Genomic DNA, 26221 nt, shown 5'->3' on the forward strand with positions numbered 1-26221 from the left:
GGGGCAAGGGCCTGCACCCTAACAGGTTTCTCTGGTTGAGGACTCTGCAGGGGCTGAGGGGACTCAGGCTCTAACTATGAATTATAATGAACTGTTACTACTTGGCAGTGTGCCTGGGCCCCAGGGGCTGCAGACAGGACACACCCTTCCTAGTCTCCTCTCCCGTTCTCGGGCCTGAAGACCAACACTTCCACGCGACCAGAACCACTCTGAGCAGTGACCATTTCCCCTCCCCTGTGACCTGTCCCATTTGTGCCCACTGTCCCCAGTCCGGTAGGCTCCAGAGGGCAGTGCAGGCCCTCCAAGCCCATCCCCACTCCCTAGTTATGAACTCAGACCAACCTTAACCCTGAGAAGGGGGCCTGGTGCTCAGCACACAGAGCTCCTAAGTATCTTCTTGATTGAATGACAGTCCCACTCCAAACTACTTGTCCCCCCTCTCCTTTTTTTTTTTAAGTAAACTCTATGCCCAATCTGGGGCTTGAACTCATGATCCCGAGATCAAGAGTCACATGCTCTGACTGAGCCAGCCAGGGGCCCCTACTTGTCCCTTCTTAATGTCTACCTTTAGCAGTGCCAGGCTCCCTTCACTTCAGAAATACCAAGATGGCCATCTGGTGCCTGCTTTTCCAAGCACCCTCCCACCCCCAGCAAGTCCAGTTTGCCTCATGGTGTCCCTTAGGAATTATACATTCCCAAGTGAAAGCACTCACTACCCATCCAAACTTTCACACAACAGGGAAACTAGTACTGTTTTCTGGGAATCTGTAAACTGATTTCATGCCCACTTCTTTTACACCGTGGCCCTACCTTAGCTGTGCCCCCTTGGAGTAGGAGGCAGAGGGCTGATGGTGCCAGCACGCTCCCCCTGCTCATAAGCACGCCCACCACCCACGGGCCTGGTTTTGCGTGCAGAGAAGGTGTCAGAACCGGTGGGATCTGCTCTTCATAACTGGGAAGGCCTGCAACCCTCATCCTGGGCCCTGCAGTAATCATTTCCTCTTAGAATTATACGCATGGGGGTCAGAGCTTCAGGTAGGCTCCAAGTCAGCAGCCCAGTGGGGGCCCAAACACCGGGTTTGGAGTAGAGTATGGTATTCGCATTCTGGTGTAAAAGCTCCAACTGTGGGGGTCCGGTGACTGTTACACCACTTCTCCCCATCTCCCTCTGGAGCCAGGCAGGCCCTTAGCCTCCTCATGCAAGACCCACTCAGTCACTGGGCATCTGGGATATTGGTCTTCTGTACATTCATGGCCTGTCTTGTAATGCTGCCCCCTCTTACACATCTGGGGGGGAAGGTCTTTGTTTATGGATTGCTGGAGACAAAAAAAAAAAAGTGTAGGGCCCCTGTCTTGGGGTTCCCCAGGGCATGTGTTCCCCAGGGCACCTAACCAAGAAAAATGATTGCTGAGGCTCCCCTCTTTTTCTTCCTTTAGAACAGACCACTGATTCTGGCCTCTCCGCCTGACTGGCCGTGGCTCCTGAGCCTTCTCTTGTACTTGCGAGTGTGACTGGTCCTCATGGTGTAGGCTTTGGACCAGCAGTGCCAATACCATCCAGGAACTTGTGAGAACCGCCACTGAATCAGAACCTGGGGGTGGGACCTGGCTCTCCATGTGTTAATGAGCCTTCCAGGGTATTGGGATTCGGAGTTTGAGGAACCACTGGGATCGTGTCTTACCTAAGAGCCCCAGGTAGGAAGCCTTAGTTCTCTGATCCACACAAGGAGAACCTGGTCCGGTACACATGGCTTGCAGCTATGGGGGTATCTTCCCAAGGAAGATGGGCTACCTACCTCTCACACTGCCAGTTCGTAACGGTCATCTAGCCCCTGGCTTAGGAGAGGCCGGGAAGGCTAGATTTGGAATCCACTGGTTTCTTCATCAGCCCTTTTCTTCCAGAAGGTGCAGCAGGAATTCAGATGGCTCCAGGCATTGCCATAGCAACTGTACCTTTCTGAAGCTGTCACGGACTACGGGAGCAGGGAGTAAGCAATGCAGAAGAGGGGGAGTCTGCCAGGGGATAAAGCACAAGCAGCAGATGAGGGGGGCTGTGAGAGTACACGGAACCTGGGCACGGCTGGCATTTCTGGACCTGAGCTGCGTGGAGCCGCCACCTCCTTGAGACCCAGGACACATTCAGCACCTCTCTAGGGGGCTCTTCACAGCTACGAAACACCAGCCCAGGGGGCTGATGGTGTGGACAGTATCTGCACTTCTGTTAAAAGATCCTCTACTAGGGATGCCTGGGTGGCTCAGTCAGTTAAGCGGCTGTCTTCGGCTCAGGTCATGATCCCAGGGTCCTGGGATCGAGTCCCACATCAGGCTCCCTGCTCAGCGGGGAGCCTGCTTCTCCCTCTGTCTGCTGCTCTCCCTGCTTGTGCTCGGTCTCTCTCTCTCTGACAAATAAATAAATAAATAATCTTAAAAAAAAAAAAATCCTCAGGTTAAATTAGACTCCCAAATGGTCACAGAGCAATTAAGAAGGAAGTGCCCCTCCCCACAGGGTGACACCTGTGTTCTAGGTCAGAGTTGAGCAAGGGACCTGCTTCAAACTTCTGATATGGATCTGCATTCTACAGCAGATGCCGAGAAGTCAGGAGGCACCTCGGGGCCTTGGATAATGGTGGATAGTCTAGCTGTAAAAGAACGCAGCTGTCAACAAGCATTTGTATAAAACCCCACACCCCACGCACCGTCCTCCTGCCATCTGAGCTCATCCCCGTGGCTCTCTGGCCACGCTTCCCACCCCCAGGTGCAGGTGAGAGGCTGAGAGTCCAGAGCCTCTCCGGTGGTTGAAGACATTGAGGCTCCTCCTTGGGGCGAGGACCTGCTGAGCGGTGGAGTTGGGCAGCCTCCCAGATGTGGAGGGTCACGCCCGGGGCCCAGAGGACACTGCCACGCGCCACGTGCCCCTTAGCTGGCCTGAGCACTTGGCTGTTTTGGAGTCCCTGGTGCTTTTAATCTGACTGTTCTTTGGCTGTTTCTGCTCCAGAAGCAGCAAGCAGCTCATGTGAGCAACTGGGAGGTGGGATTCTGCCCTGTCCTCAGGGGCAGGGTACAAAGTGTGGAAAGTCCAGATTGTGGGGGAAGCATATAGTCACCCCACAGGATCATCCCTGAGACCTTGTTGCAGCGCCCCCGCAGACCTAATCTCACCATTGGTGGGTACGGTGTGTCCCCTAGAACTTTCCACATGGTCACTTTCATTCTTGCCCCATCCGGCCCTCTAGGCAAGGCTGGATCCCCGTTTCCTCAGTGTGTGGGAGAACCTTTTCGCCAGTGCTTTTATTTTCCCAGGGCCCCTGCTGGCCGTGGAGGGCCTCGGCTCCCTGCTGGTCACAGTTGGGGCCTACGCAGCGCTCAGGAGCTGCCGTGGGAGGGAAGGCCTCCACTGGCATGGGAGCTTCTCCTCAGGCTCCCGTTTCCTTTTTGCTCTCACAAGCTGGAACGATCCAAGTTGCACCTGCCCCTCACACCTCGTATTCATGACATCGGGGCACTGGGCCTTGCGGGGCACAGCACGCCCTCACACGAACCTTCACCTCCTTCAGGAGTGGGAGTTATGGAGGGAGCGCGGACTGTGAGAGGGAAGGATGCAGAGCTACGCCCACCCGTGTCACCCTGAGTGCCCCCTCACGAGGTTTCCATGCGACTCTCTCCGTGTGTGGCTACAGGCTGAGCCCACTGGCCCTGCCCCAGCCTCCTCAGGCAGCGGGCAGGGGTCTGCAGAGGTGTGTGTGTTGGGGGGGGGGGCGACGAGAGAGCCAGCTGTGGGGCCTCTCACTTCATTCCAGTCACTGCCCTTTATAAATATTTATAGCAGTTCTCCTACTAAAAATAACATTCTGGAGCCCAGGGAGCAGAAAAAAATAAATGAAAATCACCGGGAATTGGGATTGATTATCATGTGTGCCAGAGCAGAATGGAACCCCGAGCAGGGGAGAGGCGGCGCGAGCACAGCGCCCGGCGGGGGTCAGCGCTCCCTCTGGTGGTCCCGGGTCAGCGCTCCCTGCCTGGCCGGCCGCGGGCTTGGCTGCAGAGAATCCTCTGGCTGCCGAGGGGGGGGCGGGGGGGGACACGACCGTCCGGGGCTGCAGTGCAGAGCGCTCTGCTCCCCCTTCCCGCCTAGGCTGCAGAGCAGCAGCTTCAAACGGGGCGGGCGGAAGCCTAACCAGTGTGAGAGAAAGGAAGGAGGCTATTTTTAGCACTGTGGCCAGGGTGTGAATGTCTGTAAGACTGAGCAAGGCCTGAAGCTGTCTTTGCACGGTACACGGAAGAAAATTTGTCGGTTCTTAAAGGTCAAAGGTAGGAAGGAAACTTGGGCCCCCACCCTGGGGAGCACCCCATGTGCCGGCAAGAACTCCATCAGGTCACACACACAGGAGATTCGTGCTGTTTCTTTTCTCTTTTCAACCTCCCGGTAAATTCCTGTTGCAGAGATGAGACCGTGGCCCGAGGGGAGTGATGAAGATGCTAGTTCATGCAGGACTGCGCAAGGGGGAGGCCCACCGGCGGCGGCGGGCGGCCCCTCCCACTTCCCACCGGCTCGGGCTCCCCTCTCCCTGCCAGGTAGTGACGTCTGGCAGCCCACAAGCCTGGTCCAGGTGTGCAGCGGAAAGATGGACTGGAATGCGCCTCGGGGGGAGGGCCTCGCCTTCCTCATGTCAACGCCAGCTTGCTGCATGTCCCCTGTGCAGGACAGACACGCTGTTACTCACGGGCACTACCGAGGGCCTGCGAGCCAATGCTAACATCTGCTGGGGACGAGACGGTGTCCTGGGATGGGGCTGTTGGGATGGTTACCTTTCAACTCGGGAGATGCAAAGAACTGAGAACACTCATGCCCCCTTTTAGGGAAAGGGGTATTCTCTTTTCTGGGGCACCTGGAGTTTTTGCAGTCGTTGCTGAGGTCACAGGGTCAGGAAACGTTTCCAGGAAGAAAGAACTGGGTTCACAGTGCAAGGTTTGGAATGTGGTGTTTTTTTGGGAAGAAGGATTGTGACTGAGGAGGGCACCGAGCTTGGAGAGGTGCCTATAAATACTGGGTGGAAGGGAAGACAGCCTTAGCCTCAGGCTGGAGGAGGGCAGAAATGTAAAGGTCTGTGAAACTGAGCCACCTGAGTTTTTACGCTTTTCATCCGACTCTCTACTACTAGTGAGTTTCTTGGAACTCCCGACAGGGTCAGAGGACAGCATCAGGAGACGCCACTCTCAGTCTACTTCTGGCACCAAGCTCCCAGGCTGTGGGCTTTCGTTTCCTCATCTGCATGAAGAGGGGGGTCGGATGGCTCCAGTGTGCCTTTTCCTTATCCCCCAGTTCCTCTGTGCCCCGGGGAGAGGGGCTCTGGCTGGCTCCTGAGGGGCAAGTCAGATCCTGACAGCCTCCTTGGCTGGGGCAGCCTAGGCCTGCTGTTGGGAAGGGCCTTGCCTGAATGTGCAGTGAGATTAGGTAGAGCCCAGCCCAAGCCCCGGAGGCCCTGAGCTTTCCAGGGCAGCGGGAGAATTTCTGCAGCTCGTGTGCTCGCACCATCCCTGAGTCAGTGCGGGCTCAGAGACAGCTGGCCCCGCAGCGGGAGCAGAACAGAACCCCTCCAGGCCTGGTGCCGATGGGGGCCGGGCGATCGGGAAAAGGCTGGGAGGCTGCTCCAGGATGGGACTCCTCGGAAGGGCCTGGGAAAGTTCCTTTTTTGGGATTATGGGGCTGCAGCCCTGGCTCTTTTGCCTGGAAGATCTGTAACGGAGGACCATGGCCTGACTTACACACAACTAGTGCGGGAGGGGAGGGAAGGCAAGATCAACAAAGAGACATCTCATGGCCAAACCAAAGACATCTATCCTTGAAAGAACTCTTCTCCTGAACAGACTTGGTTGTCCTATTATTTTCATCCCTTCTTTCTAGTGAGCAGGCCCCAAAGCCACAGTATCTCAGAACTGGGGGGGAGAGGAGTCAAGGTCCTTAGATGGAAAGGTGCGGAAGACTAATTCCTAAAGCAATGAGCACTGTCCTCTGGGGAAATCTGTGCTTTCATTAACCGTTTTAGGACGTGAGACAGTGCGGGTTGACAGGCACCATGGGAAGGGGCTCGGGCGGCCTTATGCAGTGAGAGTGATCCTGCATGATGGAAATTCAGTCTGTGGGCAGGTCACAGCTCTGGGTGTCGGAACCCCAGGGGCACTGGCAGTGGTTTGGACCCCTGGAGAGAAATGACAGTGGCCGTGGGCCATCAGGAGCAAGGTGGCAGAGGTGGCCAGACGGCCTCTGCCGCCTGCTCCCAGAGCCTGGGTCAGCCAGCAGCTCTCAGCCTGCCAGCTACATCCAGGCACACGGGCCACCAAGCCATGCCTGAAGCCCAGGCCAGGCCCAGTGTAGTGCAAGATGGGTCAGAGCCCGGGAAAGGGGCCAAGAGGGTACGATGGCGGGGCTGCACCAGAGGGAACAGGTGCGGCTGGGCTCTTTAAAGGAAAACCTTAACTTGAATCTCCCACCCTTTAGGACAGCTCTGGCTTGGAAAGTGTGACCAGGGCAAGGGAGGAGGGGGACAAAGACATTGGCTACAAAGGGAAGGGGGCCGTGGGGAGGGCAGAGAACACTGTACTCACCTGCGCTCCCTCTGTCCCAGCTCCTCTGCTAACCTGTACAACACGAACACAAACAACACCCAGAGGTCACGGCCGGCGTCTCCTCACCAGCCGCCCCACGGACGCAAGGGCTTCTAGACTCGCCTCTCCCCTTTCTGCCCCGTATGCTGACTTTTCCCAACCAGGTATGAAAAGGGCCGGGAGAGTCACGCTACCTACAACCAGCAGCTGCCACGAACATAAAACAGCCTTGGAGACAGACGTCTCTTAGGAGAAGGAGAATAATAGTACTACCATGGAAATGAAGCCACCCTAAATCTGGGGAGCAGTTACATCAGGGGGCAAGGCCCATCCCTTGGTTCTGAAAGTGACCAAGGTGAGAAGCAATTCAATTTTGATATAGGCAGTATTTCCTGCCTGCAGGCGTATCGCTTGGGAATACGAAATCATTCCGCTCACCCTGAAATCTTGAACACTGCCTGCACCCTCAAAAGCCTGAGAATTCACACAGGGCCCCTGCTCTCAGTCTACCAGACATGCACCAGCGTTCTCAGAGCATGCAAACTGGATTTACAGCTCCCAACACGGTGGGTGGCAGGTTCTGGAGAGGCAATTCTGAAGGACAAAGGAGCACAAGATGAGGCTCTGGAGGGGCTGAGATGAATTTCGGGCTCTGAAGTAATATATTAGTCTGTCTCATCTATGTAGTCTTGGTTACAAGTATTCAGCACTCCAGGTGAGCAGTGAGGGGCTGCAAAGTCAGAAGGGCATGCCAGTGGAGCAGAAGCATTCCCCAGGGGAGGGCAGCGAGGGGGCTGAGGGAGGGGTGAATGTGGTCAGGAAGTCCAGCTTGGTCATGAATTCTTCGGAAGCGCCCATTTGGTTCTTACGGTTTTTGCAGTGAGCAGACTATGTCTGCCTGACAGGGTGCTGACCAAGTTGTGTTTATGTGAGGTCAGCATGATTTCAACCCCAAAGAAGCAAACCTCCTGTCTCCCTGGTTGGTAGTTACTGCTCTCTAATGCCTTGGTGACACCAGTTACTGCCGTGTTGGTCTACAGTAAAATCTCATGCCCAGACCACGGCAGACAGTAAGGTCCCTCTGTAAAAACACTTGGCTTATACCCCTACCCACATACCCCCTACGGTGCAGCTACAAAAACACATCCTGGGACCTGAGAGTCAAACATTTGTTTAAAACCCTACCCACGTCTCACCCCGACTCTTAACACTCTTTCCCTTGGGATGGCACCTAAAGCCACAGAAACAGAAACTCAGGTGCTCTCACGAGGTCTCTCAGGGACAGACAGAAACGCTGGTGTGTGCACTGGAAGAGAGATGGGGAGACACTGAGAGCAGGAGGGGCAGACAGGAGAGAGGCTGGCAGGGAACACGGGTGCAGACAGAGGCCCCCAAGACCAGGAGGCACGAGGCAAGGGAAGCCATGCCCATCCACATGTGAGACGCAGCCCGCACCCAGACCTGAAGCAGGACCGGGGCCGCAGTGCACAGTCAGGGCAAGGCCCACGTGGTCAGCGCCGCCGTCCATGTGCTACAAGGAATGCAGGGAGGCTGAGGAGGAGCCAAGGGAAAAGCTACGGGGAAGGAAGGGTCAAAGGGAAGAGAGGCCAGAGCAGCAGCTGTTACGTCTTCAGCCAAGAACATTCCACATGAACGCCGGGATCTGGTTGGGGTGTGTGTGTGTGCGTGTGTGACCAGAGCACGTGTTTGTGGAGTGTAAACGTATCTCTGTGCATCTCCTCCCCTCTTTGCCTCTTGCACGACAACCCTCCTGCCTTCTTCCTGGTCCACTCTCAGCCCAGAAAGTCGGTCGTCTCTACCATGCCCTACAGTACTGCTAGATGTCTCCAACATGGCTGACCTCTACTCGTGACATTTTGGTGGCCATGCCAAATATGTCGTCCTCCTCAATTCCTCACAGTTACCGTCCACAGCCTCGCAGACAACTGTGGCACCTGGAATATGTTTCTCCCCTCCTCCCAGTCTCCTCCTTGGCAGTCTCGGAGTCCTGGTGGGGCCTGCCTCTCTTACCCACGCCAGCCCCTGCGGGCACGCAGTGCTGCAGACCCTCATCCCCAGGTGCTTCTCCTTCCCCATCGCACCTTCTTTGCCTGCGGCTCCCACTCAACTTCTTCCCACCCTTCCTTACAGCTTTTCTCCCCTTGCCTAGTCTGCCTGCCACTCAGAAGAAAGCACGGGCGCTGGCGTTAGCGGCCCGGGCGGAATCCCGCTCTAACAGCTACTTCCCGTGCAGGTTATTTCACCACTCGGAGCCCTGTCTTGAATCCTGCCTCGTGGGCGATGAATTCAGACCAAAAGGGTGTGCTCAGTGCAGAGCATCCAGCAGAGGTGGCGAGAGTGGGCGCACCTTCCACAGCCCACCCTCCTCGGGGCCGCTCCCACTCTCTGCCTGACAGCACTTTAGCACATCCCCTGGCTTCTTTCCCTGTATTTGTTCATTTACTGATACCCCACTCTGTGCCGGGCACTGTTCTGGACACTGGGGATACATCCTGAACAAAAGAGACCCAAATCTCCACCTTGTGGAGCTTATGTTTTGGAGGAATCCAGAAACAGACATATTAATATAGGACAGAAATAACAGCTAACTCTCAAATGTTATGCGTTCGGCATAACACAGACACATGAAGATGAAGAGTGTGGAGTGTAGAGTCAGAAAGACCCAGTTCAAAGAGCTTATTTTCTCACTGGTAAAATCGGGACATCATTATATATCTTCCAGGGTTGTTAAGTATTAATTAGCTAATACGTGGACATCATTTAGCACAGCTCTTTGTACATAACAAGTTATTAAGCAGGTTTTATATACAATAAAACTAGGAAGGCATTACTCTCCTCTACCGATACCTTTCTTTATTGCTTTTAATTCCTCTGTTGAGGTCACAAAACCATTTAGCTATTCTGCCCACAATAATCTCTTCCTTTCCAGAAACCCTTCTTGTATTTGTAATCACACACTCAAAGTTTGATGATTAACTTTTCCTGCCACTTCATTTTATCTCCTATTTATTTTGCATATCTCTGTCTTGCCTCCCTAACTATATTATAAACTCCTGGAGGCAAAGGGTCATGTTGTGTGCTTTCCTGGTATCTACTTCCTATGTCCGAACCATCTATCATAGTATTAGGAAATCAGGAGGCTTTTGTTGATCGCCAGACGCCACCACCTCTTTAATGGTCAGTTGGGAAAAGCAGGCCGAAGGCACTGTGGGGATCTGAAAGCTTTGGGGAAACTGGCAGCAGGAAGAAAAGCAGAAACGAAATGGGGGAGGGTTCCCTCAGGGGCTGTGCAGCTCTGCCTCCCACTCAAACTAGGGGTCCTGCGAGCTGCCTTTACCTCTGTCTTTCCCATTCTGCTGCTTCTCCTCTTCTTCCTCTGCACCTTCCTCTGCTGTGAAAACAAGTCCAAGGCGGCCAGTGACACTTCAGCATGGCACAAGCATAGGACGAGGGTGAAGGGAATGACTTAGCAGGCTTGGGATGAAGCCCTAGCTAAAGGCTTACGGTCATAGGCCTCCAAGGGTGCTGACACCCACCTAGCCTGCCCCATGCATGGTGCACATGCTACCACTCTTTACCCATGAGCTCTGAGCCCTTAGGGGCAGCGCAGGCTGAGGTCACCCAACCTGCTACGGGCTCTGTGGCTGGCTTCCCTGGTGACTGGGGTGGGGGTCGCTGCTTTTTCTCAATGCCTGCTTTCCCTAAGGTGACCACATCTACACCGAGTATCTGGCATTCAGGTTCAAGAAAGCAACCGTCAAAGTACATGGTGGGGAATACCTAGATTAACACCAGCTTCTGTTAAGAGAAAAGAACCCAAAACTAGAAGTTTTCGCTGACAACAAACTTAAAATGACTGAACAGCAAAGTGGCTGCGTGGAAAAAGCTAATGCCCTCTCAGGTTGCCTTCCCAGGGCCCTCGCTCAGGGAGGTCACAGTTCACTGTGCTCTGCAGGGAGCAGGTCCCCTGTGATAGGGAGAAGTGTGCTCAACTCTGGGAACTCACTTTGAACTGGGGCCTTGAAGCTCTTGGCCACATCCTAGCATGGGCAAGCAAAATGGTGAAGTGAAAACCATGTCACATTAAGAGTGGCTGAAGGAACAGTGAACGGTCGCCTTCAAGAGGAGAAGGCTTGGGGACAGTAGTGTTACCTGCCATCAAATACTTGAAAGGCTAAATTAATAGACATGGGAGGGCCTGAACTTACTCTGGGTAGCTTCAGAGGATGGGATGAGGATAAACTGCTTACAGAAAGGCACATTTTGGCTCCCTGATAAGGAAGAACTTCACTGTGATGGGAGCTGGTCATGAATGAGCTCACTGGAAATATTCAAACAGAGGACTTTTATATTGGGCAGTAGGCTGGATTAAATGACTTCTAGGATCTTTTCCAACCCTAAGATTCTATTATTTGTGAAAATATCTTTAAAAAGATGAGGAGGAGGGGCGCCTGGGTGGCTCAGTCGTTAAGCGTCTGCCTTCGGCCCGGGTCATGATCTCAGGGTCCTGGGATCGAGCCCTGCATCGGGCTCCCTGCTCCGCGGGAAGCCTGCTTCTCCCTCTCCCGCTCCCCCCGCTTGTGTTCCCTCTCTCGCTGTGTCTCTCTCTGTCAAATAAATAAAATCTTTAAAAAAAAAAAAAAAAAAAGATGAGGAGGAGAAGCTACGGCTATAAATAGTATGTGCACATGGCATGGGAAATATTTAAAGACAATCTGAATATCTCACCTCATCCTAACACAAACCCCAACAGTGATAGTAAACATGTGTGGGTGCTGGGTGAGCCTCTTCCATTCACTGGGAAACTGGCAGCCTCACATGTAAACGGTGTCTAGTTCTGCACTCTGTAAGGATGCAGTGTCACGTGCGGACTTAGTCCACACCTGCCCGTGGACTTCAGGGCCTGAGAGCAGAGCATCAGTGAAAGGGGCCCTTGTGGGCCCGCAAACCTGACCTCCGGTCCTGTGCAGACAGAAGGGCGCTGTGGCAGCAGGAACACTGGCTGTGTGTCCTTGGCACCTGAGTTCTAGGACTGGCCTTTGCCCCTTCAAGATGCACAACTTCAGGCAATCGCTTTTCTGATAATCACTCACTGCCTTTCTAAAGCGGACTTGACAATGTGATCTCTGAGGTACCTTCCAAATACATCACAGAATTGTGTTAAAACCATGCTTTCCTGCCATGAGAGATTGCTTATAACCTTTTACGTTTTGTGAAGCTATTTGGTCTCTGGGTGCTGTGTGTTTAACAGTGTCCAGTTACCTCTCCTCCTAGTGTGATGAGCTCACGAGCTACTGGTCTTGCCCAAATCCTAGTAAGTGGTCGGGAGGCCCAGTGTGATTAACCTCCATGGCCTGAAATTCCCTCTAAAAGTGGGATCTCTGGCTTCTGTGGGAAACTGTATCAGGGAAGGGACTTGCTAATCACCTGTGAAGTCATCTCAAAGGCAGTCACCTCTTCTATGTGTGTTTACGGAGAGGACAGTGCTTCTGACAAGGATTGAGAAATGGTACCAGAATGGAGGCAGCATCACCTTCACACTCCCTGCGAGGGACAACCAGCATCTTAACTGCCACGGAAAAACCAACCTGGGCCACGCATTTATTCTCTTCTAAGTGGAAATCAGCAGATTTGAGAGGGAACCGCGGGCCAGTCATAGGCATATGCTTTCTCCTTCAAAGGTCTGAGGACATACCCGAGGCTTCCCTGTCCTCAGGGCAGGGACTGATGATTTCAGTGGATGTGTTTGAACAGCCCATGGAAAACCTGCTTTACGTTTTTAATAACCTTGTTAAGCTACTCCAAGGTATTTAAAAGTCCTCCATTAGCTGAAAAGAAACAACAGAGGGTTTTCCTGGGTTTTATATAAGGGGAACAATAAGGTAAGAGTCTCCGGGAAGTCACTGAAAGAGCTAGGTGCGGGAGAGACTGAAGAAGGAGCCACACGTACTACTGAACAGAGGGGTCAAGAGCGACAGATGCAGGTCACGAACTTCACGTGAGATCAGAGCCTAGTCACAGACAAAAGGAGAGAATAGGGTTTCAAGACCAAATCAAATAGGAGAGAGCAGAAGGACAGCTGGGAGAAAGTCCAGAAGCTTTTGTGGCTGATTCGGTTCCAGTCATCCAGGAAAGCTTCCGAGTGAGGCGCCGAGCAGCCCTGGGGAAAGAGCGGCTGTGGATGGAGGGTGGGGGGGGCAGCCCGGGGAGTGGGGGGACAGGGGCTGACTGCATGCGCGTGGAGATGCTGGACTGCACTTGTTCTACAGGGCCGGCCTTCAGAGAAACAGAACGTGTGGGCGTGTGTGTGTGAACACGTGTGAGCGAACACGTGCGGGACAGAGGCTCCCCGGGGGACGCCGTCCGGGCCGTTCCTGGACGGCGGGAAGACGGAGCGCGGAGCTGAAGCAGCGCGGGCTGCGGCCGCCCGTTCTACGGCGGTGGGCGAGGGAGCAGGGCGTGGGGCCGGGCGGGAGCTCTGGGCTTCACCTGAGTGGAGCTCCTTCACCAGGGATGACATGGTGTTGGTGATGGAGTCAGCGGCCACCAGCAGGTCATTGCGGAGGTTTCTCCTCGTACCTGAGGACAGTCAGAGCAGACGGCGATGCCGGGTGGGTGGGCGTGGAGAAGCGAGTGCACGCCTCGGTCGGCCAGGCCCCGCGCACGGCGCCGGGCACCTCCACCCGCTCCTTGGCACGTCGGGGCCACGAGGCACCCAAGGCCTCGTTCTCCCCCCTCTTCTTCTCTACCTGCGTAGTAGGACCCTGTCAGCTGCACGCTTCTTAGCCGCATTCGAGAGAGTTGGATTCCAGAACCAACACGGCTCCCAGATGGCCTGAGGCAGGACGTTGCTCTACAGCAGCTCCACCGTCCTGTTCTGCCTCCACCCTACCGAGACTCCTTGGCCGCAGCGTCTGCCCCCACCTCTACCACGCAGCTGGCCGCTAGCTCCTCAGTCGTGGCAATCCTGTGCCCAGTGGGCCTCCAGCAAGGTCCTATTTAGAGTTCCACTCTTCCTCCTCTTACTTGCTCTAAAGATTTTCCAGGCAAAGCACAACTTCAGGAATTGTTCCATCCAATTCCTCCTGAGGAGGAGGAGGCAAAGCCCAAAGGACAAGTCACTTCCCCAAACCCAGAAAAAAGAGCACAGAAGCCCCGGAGGCCTGGTCTTCACAAACATACAAAGCCTGTTGACCTCCCGTTGGGAGCCCAGCCCATCTAATGAGAAAGGACCAACCACTTGACTCATGTATACTGTATATGAAAATCTGATCATTGAAAGTAAGCACACACACAAAAAAGAAACTGGAAAAATCTCAGTAGGAATCTTGTCCATGTTGCCAAACCCCTCTAGCTCTCCATTATATTTTGCTCCCGAATCTCACCTTGTGCAAACGCCTCCTGCATGTCTCCCCCGACTCCGCTCAGTGGGTCCTGTGGGCAGTGGGTGGGGGTGGAGCCAGCAGACATGGAGCGGACAGGCATGGGCATTGGGCGGCCGCCTCCGTGAGTGGGCGATGTATGTGGTGACCCTGTGGCCTGAGCCTGGGAGAATCAAAGAGATAAAACATGTTATCTCAGGTATCTTACCTCTTGGAGGAAGCAGAAAGTCCTTTTTCTCAGTCAACCTAAGCCCGCCGAGGCAGCTGCAGGTCAGTGGGGCAGTGCACTCACTGCACAATCACATTTGAAAGGAAGGAGTCAGGCTGCCTCCAGGACTGCAGAGAAGAAGAAAAGGAAAAAAAGAAAGGAAGAGGGGGGAGGGAGGAGGAGAGAGAATACCATTAGACTGAACTAAAAGTGGGAGGGAAAGTAGAGGCTAGTATGGAGAGGGGGGCCTTGCAGGTAGACTGAGCAGAGTAGCGGGGTCCAGGATCTGAGTGGGGTTGGGGCCACGCAGTTGGGAAATGATACACAAACATCTTTCATTTTTGTCTGTAAACACAGTTATGTACATTATCGCATTTGACCCTCACAATAACTTATGAATAGCTCACAACTGTAAATGTATTTTCTTTATGATTTTCTTCAACATTTTCTTTTCTCTGGCTCACTTTATGGTAAGAATACATATAATACATATATCACAAAATATGTGTTAATGGACTATTTTATGGGTAAGGCTTCTGATCAACAGTAGGCTATTAGTGGTTAAGTTTTGGGGGAGTCAAAAGTTATACACAGATTTCTGACTATGTAGGAGGTCAGTACCCCTAACATCCCCACCATTATTCAACGGTCCACGAATAGGATTTGGCAAATAAAGAAATGAAGTACGGATACATGCTACAACACGGACAAACCCTGAAGATGTACTAAATGAAATAAGCCAGTTACAAAAGACCAAATATTGTTTGATTACATTTATATGAAATGTCCACAATAGGCAAATCCATAGAGACAGAAAGTAGATTAGTGGTTGCCTGGGGGTAGGGGCCTTGGAGAGATCAGGAGTGAGTGCTAATGAGTGTGGGATTCTTTCAGAAGGTGATGAAATGTTCTAAAGTTGACTGTGGTGATTGTTGCACAATTCCCTGAATATAGTAAAAACAACTGTATTTTAGGCTTTAAAATGGTGAATTGTATTTAGTATGTGAATTATATCTCAATAAAACTATTATAAAAAAGATACCACTAAGAAAAATAAAAAGATAAGTCACAGACTGGGAAAACATATTTGTAAATTACATCTGATATAAAATTGTGGGTCTTTGTAATGATTTTTTGAATTTGACACTAAAAGCAAAGGCAACAAAAATAAACTAGCGGGATTACATCAGAAGTAAAAAGCTTCTGGGGGCGCCTGGGTGCCTCAGTTGGTTAAGCGACTGCCTTTGGCTCAGGTCATGATCCCAGGGTCCTGGAATCAAGTCCCACATCGGGCTCCCTGCTCGGCGGGAAGCCTGCTTCTCCCTCTCTCACTCCCCCTGCTTGTGTTCCCTCTCTTGCTGTCTCTGTCTCTGTCAAAAAAAAAAATCTTTAAAAAATGAAATATATAATGAATTAATACAACCCAACAGCAGAAACAAAAACAATCTAATTTAAACATGGACGGAAGAGGGGTGCCTGGGTGGCTCAGTCGGTTAAGTGTCTGCCTTCAGCTCAGGTCATGATCCCAGGGTCCCAGGATCAAGTCCTGCATCGGGCTCCTTGCTCAGCAGGGAGCTTCTCCCTTTCCCATTCCCCATGCTTGTGCTCTCTCTCTCTGTCAAATAAATAAATAAAACCTTAAAAAAAGGGGGGGGCATCCAGGGGTGCCTGGGTGGCTCATTCAGTTAAGTGTCTGCCTTCAGCTCAGGTTGTAATCCCGGGGTCCTGGGATCGAGCCCCACATCGGGTTCCCTGCTCAGTGGGGAACCTGCTTCTCCCTTTCACTCTGCCTGCCGCTCTCCCTGCTTGCGCTCTTTCTCTCTCAAATAAATAAAATCTTAAAAAAAAAAAAAAAAAAAGGACAGAGGAACCAGGCATTTTTCCAAAGAAGATAGACAAATGGCCAACATGTATATGAAAAGGTGCTCAAAATCATGAATCATCAGGGAAACGCAAATCAAAACCACAATGAGATATCACTTCACACCTGTGAGGATGGTTATCAAAAAGATAAGAGATACATATTGGTGAAAACATGGAGAAAAGGAAACCCCTGTGTACTACTGGTGGGAAGGTAAACTGGTGCAGTCACTACAGAAAACAGTATAGAAGTTCTTCAAAAGATTGAAAGAAAATGAAAACAGGATCTAGAAGAAATATCTACACTCCCATGATCACTGCAGCATTATTCACGGTAGCTAAGATATGGAAACAACCTAAGTGTCCATCACAGATAAATGGCCAAACAAGAGGTGGTAATATATGTACAATGGAATATTATTCAACCATTAGAAAGACTGTCCCACTGTTTGCAACAATATGGATGGACCTTGAGGGCATTATGTTAAGTGAAATAAGCCAGAAAGAGAAAGACAAATACTGCATGGTCTCACTTATATGTGGAAACGAAAGGGTCAAAATCGAGTAGAAAAGTAGTTGGGGCTGAGGGTTGGGGGAAATAGGGAGAGGTTCAAACTTTCAGCTATAAGATAAATAAGGTGTGAGGATGTAATGTAAAACATGTTGACTAGAGTTGATAACACTACTGTATAGCTGAAATTGGCTGAGAGAGTAAAACTTCAAAGTTTTCATACATAAAGATAAATATGTGAGGTGATGGATATATTAGCTACCTAGATAGAATCCTTTCACCATATATGTGTGTACCAAGTCACCCCAATATACGCTTTAAATATCTTACAAGTTTATATGTCAAGAAAGCGGAAATGAAAAAAAAGAACTAAACAAACAAACAAAAAACAAACTTGTGTCCAGAACATAAAAAGAACTCTTACAGCTGAGTAATAAGATAACCCAACTACAAAACAGGCAAAGATCTGAATAGATAGTTCACTGAAGATGATGTACAAATGGGCTAATAATCACAGGACAAATGCTCAACATGAGGAGCCAATAGGGAAGTGAAAATTGAAATTACAATAAGATACCACTTATCTACTGAAATAGCTACACTCAAAAAGACTAACAGACGTGGGAAAACCAGAACTCGTGTACATTGCTGATGGGACTGTAAAATGCTACAACCACATTGGAAAACAGTTTGGTAGCTTTTTAAAATGGTAAACATAAACTTACCATATAACCCAGCAACCTGACTCTTGAGTATGTGCCCAAGAGAAATGAAAACACATGCCCACCCAAAACTTATACACAAATGTTCATTAGCTACAGTTTAATAGGACAAAAGTGGAAATAACCAAAAGTTGATTGGTGAATGAATTGACAGAATGTGGTTTATCCATACAATGCAATACTAAGAAGTCTCTTTTTGCTCTTTTTGCTATTGTTTAACTTTTATAATAATTTTCCATTGACAAACATGTTCTATTTATTTTTCTCAGTGCTTATAAAACATTTATTATTAATCTTTTCAGGGTATATATTTTTCTTCCCAACATCTCAGGAATCCTGTTTTGGTTAGATAACATTATCACATATTAACCATTGTATTTTGGGGAACTACCTCCACCTTTTAGCCTATAATTGCCATCATGCCCTGCTTTTCTTTTCTTTTCTTTTTTTCATGCCCTGCTTTTCTGGCCATTTTTGGGGAAGGGCGGGCAAATAATAAAGTATAAAATTCACTCTGGTTTGGAAAGTGCTTTTGAATAGCCAGATCCGGCAGTTCCCAGCCCCAATCCAAACAAGATAATGAAGGTGGGAGAGAGGTAAGAGAATCTGTAGAAAAGCAAGAAAGTCTATGCAGTGGCCTGGCTTTGCAGGAAAGTCCTATAAGCCAGCAGAATTTGGGACACAGGAGATCACAAGTAGTGGACACTGGCAAAGCCAGGGTCTTTCTTGGGCCTCCAAGAGCTGAGGAGCACAGAGTCAAGATCATTGCCCCGGTTGCCTGGACAGCATCAAGGAAGGACCTCATGCACCCCAGGAGCCGGTGGTTTTCCAGCTGCAAAGGCAACAAGCCTAAAGTTGTCTCTCAGTCACGGAGGAGTGAGAGTCTCACTGAGACCATGTGTGCACCTTGGCTGCTCAGGGAGCCTATGAATTCAGCTGCCTCAGTTGCAGGGCGAGGAGCGCTGCCTGTGTGAGCCAGGCCAGGCCACAAGCAAAGGACATGACTGCCTCAGCACAGATCAAGTTGGAGCCATGGACACCCCTCCCCTGGTGCCACAGCACCCAGCACTAGTCCCCCAAGGCATAGCACCCATCTCAGGTGCAGGAAGGGGGATAAGAATCTGGGCTGAGTCTCTTCAGAGTTTGCCTGGAAATGTCCAGACTGTGCCCAGCTCAGACAGTGCGCACTCAAGAGGGACATGAAGTCCTGTTAAAGATTCCTTTTTTGCTTATCTGAGTGTGTGGCCTGTGAAAGTCACACTCATTTCACCGTGTGACAGTTGTCTGTCATCCCCGCAGAGGGCCGACCCAGCATCAAGCATGTGGCAACTATTCAATAAAGCTCCCTCAGTGAGATCTGGGCCAGGCACCACTGCCCGAGGTCTGAATGTTAGAGTCGTAAGACCCGAGATGAATGACTAGGTTGCTTTTTAAGAACATGAAACTGAACCTCTGCAAGTATTTTAATAGGAAAATGATGACAGGAGATGAGGCTGAAGGGATGCCTGGGGCTGAAGCTCCAGAATCAGGAAATGAAACTACTGCCTACCATTGGCTCTAAAATAATCAGGCCCTCTTCCTGGGATCAGTGCCCAGGACGTGCTTTCTGAGGAAGATGAAGAACAGACTCCAGAAGCTGTCTTTGTTCAGAGCAGCAGAAAGAGAAAGGTGAAGACTGCTGGGAAGGCACCATTTTCCCCAAAAGATGTCAAGCACCAGCCCTTGGCTTTAGAGCCACACTGGATTACAACAATTGTGGGATGAACGGTCCAGAGCCCTCTGTGAATTCTGGCTCCAGCAGAGCAACACCAGTTTGGCATCCTGGTAGGTCAGTAAACCACAACTGGCATGGGAGAGGCACAAACCACAGCCAACTGATAGGCACACACTTCATTCAGGCCCGAGGCTGTGGCTTCAGAAAGGCCTAGAGACTAGGGTGGGTCTCGGAGGAGGCAAACGTGAGCGCAGGGATGTCCGTGACCGCCACTGGCTGGCTCAGAAAGTGAAAGGACGGGTGACAGTTGCTCCAATCTATAGAAAGACTCGGCGGGCCCTTGCCTGGAGGCCTCTCTGCCAGAAGCGCCGAGCCCCCCAGCGTGGTCGGACTAGCTCCCGCTGCTCCTCTAGGTGTTTGCTCCAGTGTTCCGTCCTCTAGGGTCAGATCAGGTCTTCCTGCTATGCTCCCCAGAACTCTGAACAGCATTAACCTCACCTCTCAAATTTTATCTCCTTACCATTGTGCTTAGCGCATGTAAATGCTTAATAAACATTTGTTAAATGACAATGAGGTATATCACATTCCTGACCCTTTTTCTTCAGTAATGGAAAGTGGGAACGTAGCCAGAGCAGGCAGTAATCTCCAGGGAGCACTAAATCTATCAGTCATCGATAAAGCTTTGTGTGAGATGCTTAACTGGATGAGTAAATGCGGCGGGCAGAGCTCTGAGACGGCCTCCAATGCCCTTGCCCCCGCTGTCACACTCCTGTGTCATCCCCTCCCCCGGAATACAGGCTGGGTGCAGGGACGGTGGCTCCTGAGCCAGGTGAATGGGAGGTAACTTCTGAGATTAGCTTAGAAACGACTGTGACTTACGTCTTGCCCATATACTCTCTTTCTCCCTCCTGTTTGTTCAGTCTAATGAAGCCAGCTGCCACCTTGTGAGCTGCCCTGTGGAGAGGCCCACGTGACAGGGAACTGAGGCAGCCTCCAGCCACCAGCTGGCATTGAATGAAGGCCCTCAGTCCAGCAGCTGACGAAGAATCCTGCCAACAACCATGTGAGTTGTTGAGCCTTGAGATGCCTGTAGCCTTGCAAGAGACCCTGACCCTCAGCTTGCCGTCACCTGGACTCTAGGCCCAGAGAAGCTGTGAGGTAATAAACATTTGTTCTAAGAAGCCAGTAGGTTTTGGGGTAAGTTGTTCCACAGCAATAGGTAACTCATATGCTCAGGCTGATTTTCTTCTTCATACATTACTGGGGCAGTCCCATCTGAAGGACATTTGATTGAGAAGGAATGGGAGGGAGGCTTTTGGAATATGAGAGACCAAGCCCAGAGGCCCTCGTGAAAGGTCAGAGACCCAGGGAAAGAGGACTATGGATGAGAATAGAGGCAAAGATATATAATCAAAAAACACTTTACCTGCTTGGGGAACGTGCCTCAGTTCCCGAGTAAATGAGCTTGTCCTGATGCTGGACAATAGTAACAGCTTTGTCAATAATCACAGGCCCTGGAGACGATTCTCTGCCGCAAATTCCATGACTGGGAAGAGGAGGGAAAGCTGCAGGCTCAGAGATGGAATCCTAGCTCTCTCCACTGCTTTGGGGTGGACACATATGTGGTGTAGCTCAGTGGGAAGGGCATGGCCTGGATGTCGGGAGACCTGGGATTTTCTTTGGACTGTACAGCACATGCATTTTAATTTTTCTGAGGTGTAGTCTTCTCATTTATAAACCGAGTGGCATCAAGTAGATGATCTCTGAAGTACTTTTCAGGTTTAAAATTCTATGATTCTGTAACTTTTGCCAAGTTACCTCATCTCGAAAATGTCAAGTCATCATGGCTTTGCTTTGGTCACAATCACGCTATCAGCGAAGGATGCTCTGAGGGTTCTCAGCATGGCGTGTTCTCTATCTAACCTACCCTTCTCACGAGTGGAGTCAGTACCAGAGATGCTGCCCATTTAGGCTCATGCAAACGAAGCCTGTGAGGAGGTGCAGGGAGCAGATGACTGTAACAAGGAAGGGGCTAGCTCAAGACAGACAGAGTTTCAATAGGTCCTTCCAGTTATATGACCACAGGCTGGAGTGTAGAGAGCACACAGAGCTCGAGCAGCACTCTGGGCATGCTGACAGTCACCGATGATCCTGGTTAGGGTCTGTTCATTCTCTGCCCTCAGTAGGTCTGGGCCAGACAGATACACTCAAAATCAAGCTGGAGCACTACACTGTGAAATTTTACCTTGTCTCAAAAGCACAGATTGGGTTTTACATTCAGCCAGGCAGGACCTCCCTGTGAAGAATGCCAAGCACTCCACCCACCACAAAACCAAATTCTAGAATGGTTTTCTAGAGGAGGAGGCTGGGGGCCACATCACGGTTGGAACCTTGAGGTTATGGGGAACCTGAGAATCACACAGAAATCAGTAAAGGTGGAAGAACTAGTCAGGTGGCTCCTGGGGATGGAGATGAGCTGTCCAATGAAGGTATAAAACACTCTTGCGCCACTGGTTGGAGCTGCCAGGATGGGTCAATTAGCCTGGGGAAGCTAGGGAAGGTCTACAAAATGCTACTTGGTGTTTGAAGGCTTCCTGATACAAGGACAGTGGGACCTTGTTGTAATACAACCTATAACAAAGGCTTGAATGCAGCACGGGCCAGTCACCAATAACTCAACACAATAAATGCCCTGTAACTCAGGTTCTCTGAACACTGAGGTCCCTTGTAGTTAGAAACAATTCTGCTGGAAATACAGAGCTGGAAAAATGTTACAATCTGAGAAGCTCTTTGGTCGGCTGGCTCTTCACTTCTAAATTGGCAAGGACTCTGAGAACCTGAGAAAACGAGGTATCACATTCTAAGAAAAGGACTCAGAAATTAGGCTTATAATTTCAGAATGTTCATGACCCCAAGAAAATAGCCTCTTTTTTTAGTCCAACACTCATTTCATATTTGAAGAGACTGAGGCCTAGCGAGGTCAAATGAGCAGAAAGGCTAAGACTAGTACCTGGGTCTTCTAATTGCCTCAAACTGCTAGGAGAATCCAAGGCATAGCATAGTGTTAATAGGGTAGAAGGAACATGGATTAGTTTGAGACCTCTCACAACTGAAGCTAACCATGATCTTCAACAGGACAATTAATTTCCAATGAAGGTGAGAAATGTGAGAAAGGAGAGTACAGTGATTATGACTTAGTCTCTTGTCTATGACACAAATCTAATACTGGAGCCAAAGCAGGTACAGAGAATGCCAGAGAGGTGACGTGAGGACACTGTGAGCAGAGACAGGAGCCCACAGGCTGTGGCAGAGAGAGCCGGCTACAAAGGGAGAAAGCCACTGTCTTTAGCCGAATGATTTGCACCATGCTCAGCTGTGTTTAAACATCCCCGGCATGGTGCTTGGCATACAGTAGGGGCTCCATAAATACTATCTCCCTCCCTTCTTTTTCTTCATGGAACAGGTACGAATTTATTCCTATCTCCTTAGTACACATTACAATCAGGTAATCAAGCCCAGAGTGGTTCGTGGCAAAAAGCCTGATTTGGAGTTATTGCCCTCTGTGGAGCATTGATAACTGTACCCTCTGCGCGCACACACACACACGCACACGCACACACACACGCACACACACGCACACAACCCACCTGAAACTCTGAACTACACTGTTATCACGGTAACAGAGGGAGACACTTCAGTCTCTCTCTCTCTCTCTCTCTGACTCATGGATACCTGCCAGGTAGCAGATGGCCTTTGTGGACAATTACCTTCATTTTGCTGCAGTGTATTTAAATTAAACAAACTGGCCTCTTTGCTGCCGATTTTCAGAGGCCCGCTCAGAAAAACAACAACAACAAAACACACCAAAAAACAACACTGAGGGAAAGGAGTTGTTAAGTCTGAAATTTAGGTGAGGCAGCTCTGACCGCAGAGAGAAATGGGATGTATAAAGAACGGACTTTGCATGGATTTTTTTCCTTCAAGAAAAGGTAAACCAGAGCCCACATCCTATTTCCAACTGGTGTTGGTGGCAGCTCCGCTAGGAAAATGCAGCCACCTCATCAAATGTGGAAGTGAGAGGAGAGAGGAGGCCGCGCCGCCCGTCCTGCTGCAGGCTTGGAAAGAACTGCCTCACAGGGCACCAGGGATGGAAGTGAGCAGACAGGAGAGAGTGAGGTGGAGGAGACGAGAAAGACATCCCCCTGGCAGTGCGCAAAGAAGGGGCCGTGCTTCCCTTTGGGATGAGTTCAAAAGAGCTACAGAACACGCCCGGAGACCTTCCCAGCTCAGCAAAGGTGCCATCTGCAAGCTGATAGGTTTTAAAGGTACATTTTGCTTCTCAACACCAGAGAGAAGAGCTGAACGGTTTTATGATCTTTTTTCTTTCCGCTACGAATACCACGAACATACACGTGTGTGGGTCCGCTGGAAGGATAGGATGGCACCACCAAAAAGTCTGCCATGAGGTCCCTCCACAGAGGGCTGGCACCCATTTGTTCCCACATCACTCCGGGAAGCTCAGGCTTACACAGAGCCCATCCCTCGCTGAGGTGGCCTGTGGGGTCCGCTGCTAGATGGGCAACAGTGACCAGAGCACTGCTGGGGGTTTATGATCACAGGATTGGCAATGGGCAGAAGCAGGTTATGGTTCTCAATCTTCATGATTCTGTCCCTAACCAAGTCAAACTAAATTATGCAGAAGATGAAGCTTCCCTCGAGGCTTCGGGGGGTGGGAGGCAAGTGTCTAGCTATCTTTCTTAGTAGAAGGAGGAACACATACTAAGTTCCAGAGACAAAGAACAACCTACTAAAACTCATCATAAACCCAAAGATCAACAGAAGTTAAATTTAAACTTTCAGATAGGGAAGCTCATAAATTCTAAGACCAGATTACCCTCTTTCTGTTTGTTTCTCCTAGTTTGTCCAGCTCTACTTGAAAATGGTATTCCATTAGCTCTCATTGCAGGATTTTAAAGTCATTTCTCGGTGAAATGATCGGGGACCCCACTGAGGGGAAAATCCCTATAAAATGAATACCAAACACTCAGATTGCATTCTTAGAGACAAACAGAGAACAGACTGCCAGGAGAGCACGGTCCTTATTCAGACAACTAAATCAGTGATCAGGCAGGCAGCCAGAACCTATCCGTGATATTTTAAAATTCAATGAGTCAAATTTAAATGCTACTTACAGAATGTCAAACGTGTATGGTGAGGTATGGCACCCTATTCAACACCACCATTCTTTGCTGAGTCCCTGCTGTATATAATACAGTGGTTAGAGTCCAGGCTTTGCAGTTAGTGAGACCTAGTTTGGATGCCAGCTTTGCCATTTACTAGCAGTGTGATCTTGGGTAACTTACTTAACCTTTCCACATCTCAGATTCTTCATATGCAAAATGGGTAATATCTTTACAGGCTGGTGTGGATAAACATGAAATGCTTCACATGGGGCTCAATAGAATCCTACCTGCCATTATTCTACTTTGAAAGGTGCTGGGGGGTTACAAAGGGGCAAAGTCTCCACTCCCAGCAGGCTCACAGTCCCCTGGGGTGGTGAGGCATGTGTGCAATTAGCATACAAGGGAGGGTGAAAGCCATGCCTTAGTGGAGGCCCAAAGGGAAAGCACGGAATGTAACTCTTTACACAGAGTGTAACTCTGACCTTCTGGAACGGGGTAAGGTTTCACAGAAGAGGTGGCATCTGAGAGTATCTTGAGGGGTATAATTTCAATCGGCAGAAAAGGCTTGGGAAGGGCAATCCAGGTGAGGAAAGGGCATACATACACAGGGCGCTGGCCTGGGAGAGGTGGCTGCACGCGAGGGTAAGGAGGGGGGTGGCTAGCATGTAGGAAGCACGAAAACAGGTGGTAGGAAAGAGAAGTGTGGGCCACCATCATCCAGGGCCTTAAATAGTCACCTAGTTTATTTACTAGGCCAGAGATGGGCAAACTGCAGCCCATGGCCAAATCCAGCTCACCACTGCCTGTTTTTTACAGTCCATGAGCTAAGAATGGTTTTCACATTTTGAAACGGTTACATTTTAAGTGGTTATATAAGTACCTACATAATATTTCTGATTTGGTTTACCAAGCCTAAAATATTTATTGTCTAAGCCTTTAATAAAATGCTTGTTGAGCCCTGCTGGGGGCTGCGGCACAGGGAGCTAGGGAGCTAGGGAGCTAGGGAAGGTTCCCGAAGAGACCACGGCATGGCCAGTGCCATGTGTGTCTAGGAACCTGGCTCTGGGGCAACGTGAAGGAGGACTAAGCAGCCAGAGACAGGACCCATGTGGAGGCTCTTCCGACAGACCAGGGGACAGATGATGGAGGCTGGAATGAAGAAAGGTGGTACGAATGGGAAGGAGAGACACAAGCAAGCTTTCAGAGAAAAAAAGCAAGCGCACAGAGGAGCAGAAGCCTGGAGAGGGTGCACGGACAGAGGAGTGATTTTCGGGGAACACGCCTGGAAAGCGTCCACCATCCAGTCCGTATCTAAGCCTCAGCCTCAGGGATTCTGAGAATGCCTTGGGGCTCAGGCTGGTGTCCTGGAGCAAGGCTCTCTGGGCTCAGGGCAGTGCTTCTTAACTGGGGATAATTTCATCTGCTAGGACCTGCTGGGCAGGCAGGGACTACCACTAGAATTTAGTAGGTGGAGGTCAAGGATGCTGCTGAACACCCTACAATGCATAGGTCAACCTCCCAATGGCCCCCCCTAAAGAGTTATCTGGCCCATAATTCCATGGTGCTAAGGATGAGGAACCTGGCTGAGGGTGAGACAGTCTTCTTCTCCCAGGTGGTGGGCTGCCGTGGAAGGAAGGGCAGGTCACCCAGAGCCTCAGGTTAGCTTGGGACCTTCAAGGGGCCCAAGAATAAACTCTCACATCTTCTGCACATTTGGAAGATGTCCCAGGGCAGTGGCAGCTATAGGCCTCAGAGTCTGCTAGACTCTCTCTTGGTTTTCTGAGGTCTGAGTTGGTTAACTACAGGAGCTGAAATTTGAAATGTGAAAGCAATGAATAGATAGTGAATGATATGTATATTTAAATTAATAAACACATAATAATAAAAGTACTGAAGGATTTATAAAAAAAAAAATAGATAAAAGTACTGAAGGATTTATAGTTAGCCAGCTCGTACAGCAGTGGTGAGTTGGCACGAAACCTTATTAAAGGTACCATATTAGCTGCAGTTAACTGCC

The 26221-nt window shown here is 50.3% G+C and overlaps 1 protein-coding gene across 6 annotated transcripts in view; it reads right to left on the reverse strand.

Annotated features, from left to right (window-relative positions):
* Positions 1 to 4392: 4392 nt before the first annotated feature.
* Positions 4393 to 26221, reverse strand: part of DTNB (dystrobrevin beta) — a 227745-nt gene continuing 205916 nt past the window's right edge. For 3 of the 6 annotated variants that reach the window (XM_035000718.1, XM_035000714.1, XM_035000715.1), the window contains 5 exons: positions 14010 to 14169; positions 13114 to 13203; positions 9962 to 10015; positions 6604 to 6636; positions 4412 to 4692 (listed from right to left, as the gene is read on the reverse strand). In XM_035000718.1, the coding sequence (XP_034856609.1) occupies positions 6632 to 6636; positions 9962 to 10015; positions 13114 to 13203; positions 14010 to 14169 (309 nt within the window). In that variant the 3' untranslated portion in view covers positions 4412 to 4692; positions 6604 to 6631. Of the gene's footprint in view, positions 4693 to 6603; positions 6637 to 9961; positions 10016 to 13113; positions 13204 to 14009; positions 14170 to 26221 lie in introns of all 6 variants that reach the window. The other 3 variants (XM_035000716.1, XM_035000717.1, XM_035000719.1) reach the window with 3 other exon arrangements.

Source organism: Mirounga leonina, unplaced genomic scaffold (assembly GCF_011800145.1).
Source record: "Mirounga leonina isolate KUSES-001 unplaced genomic scaffold, KU_Mleo_1.0 Mir_125, whole genome shotgun sequence".
Classification (NCBI taxonomy): domain Eukaryota; kingdom Metazoa; phylum Chordata; class Mammalia; order Carnivora; family Phocidae; genus Mirounga; species Mirounga leonina.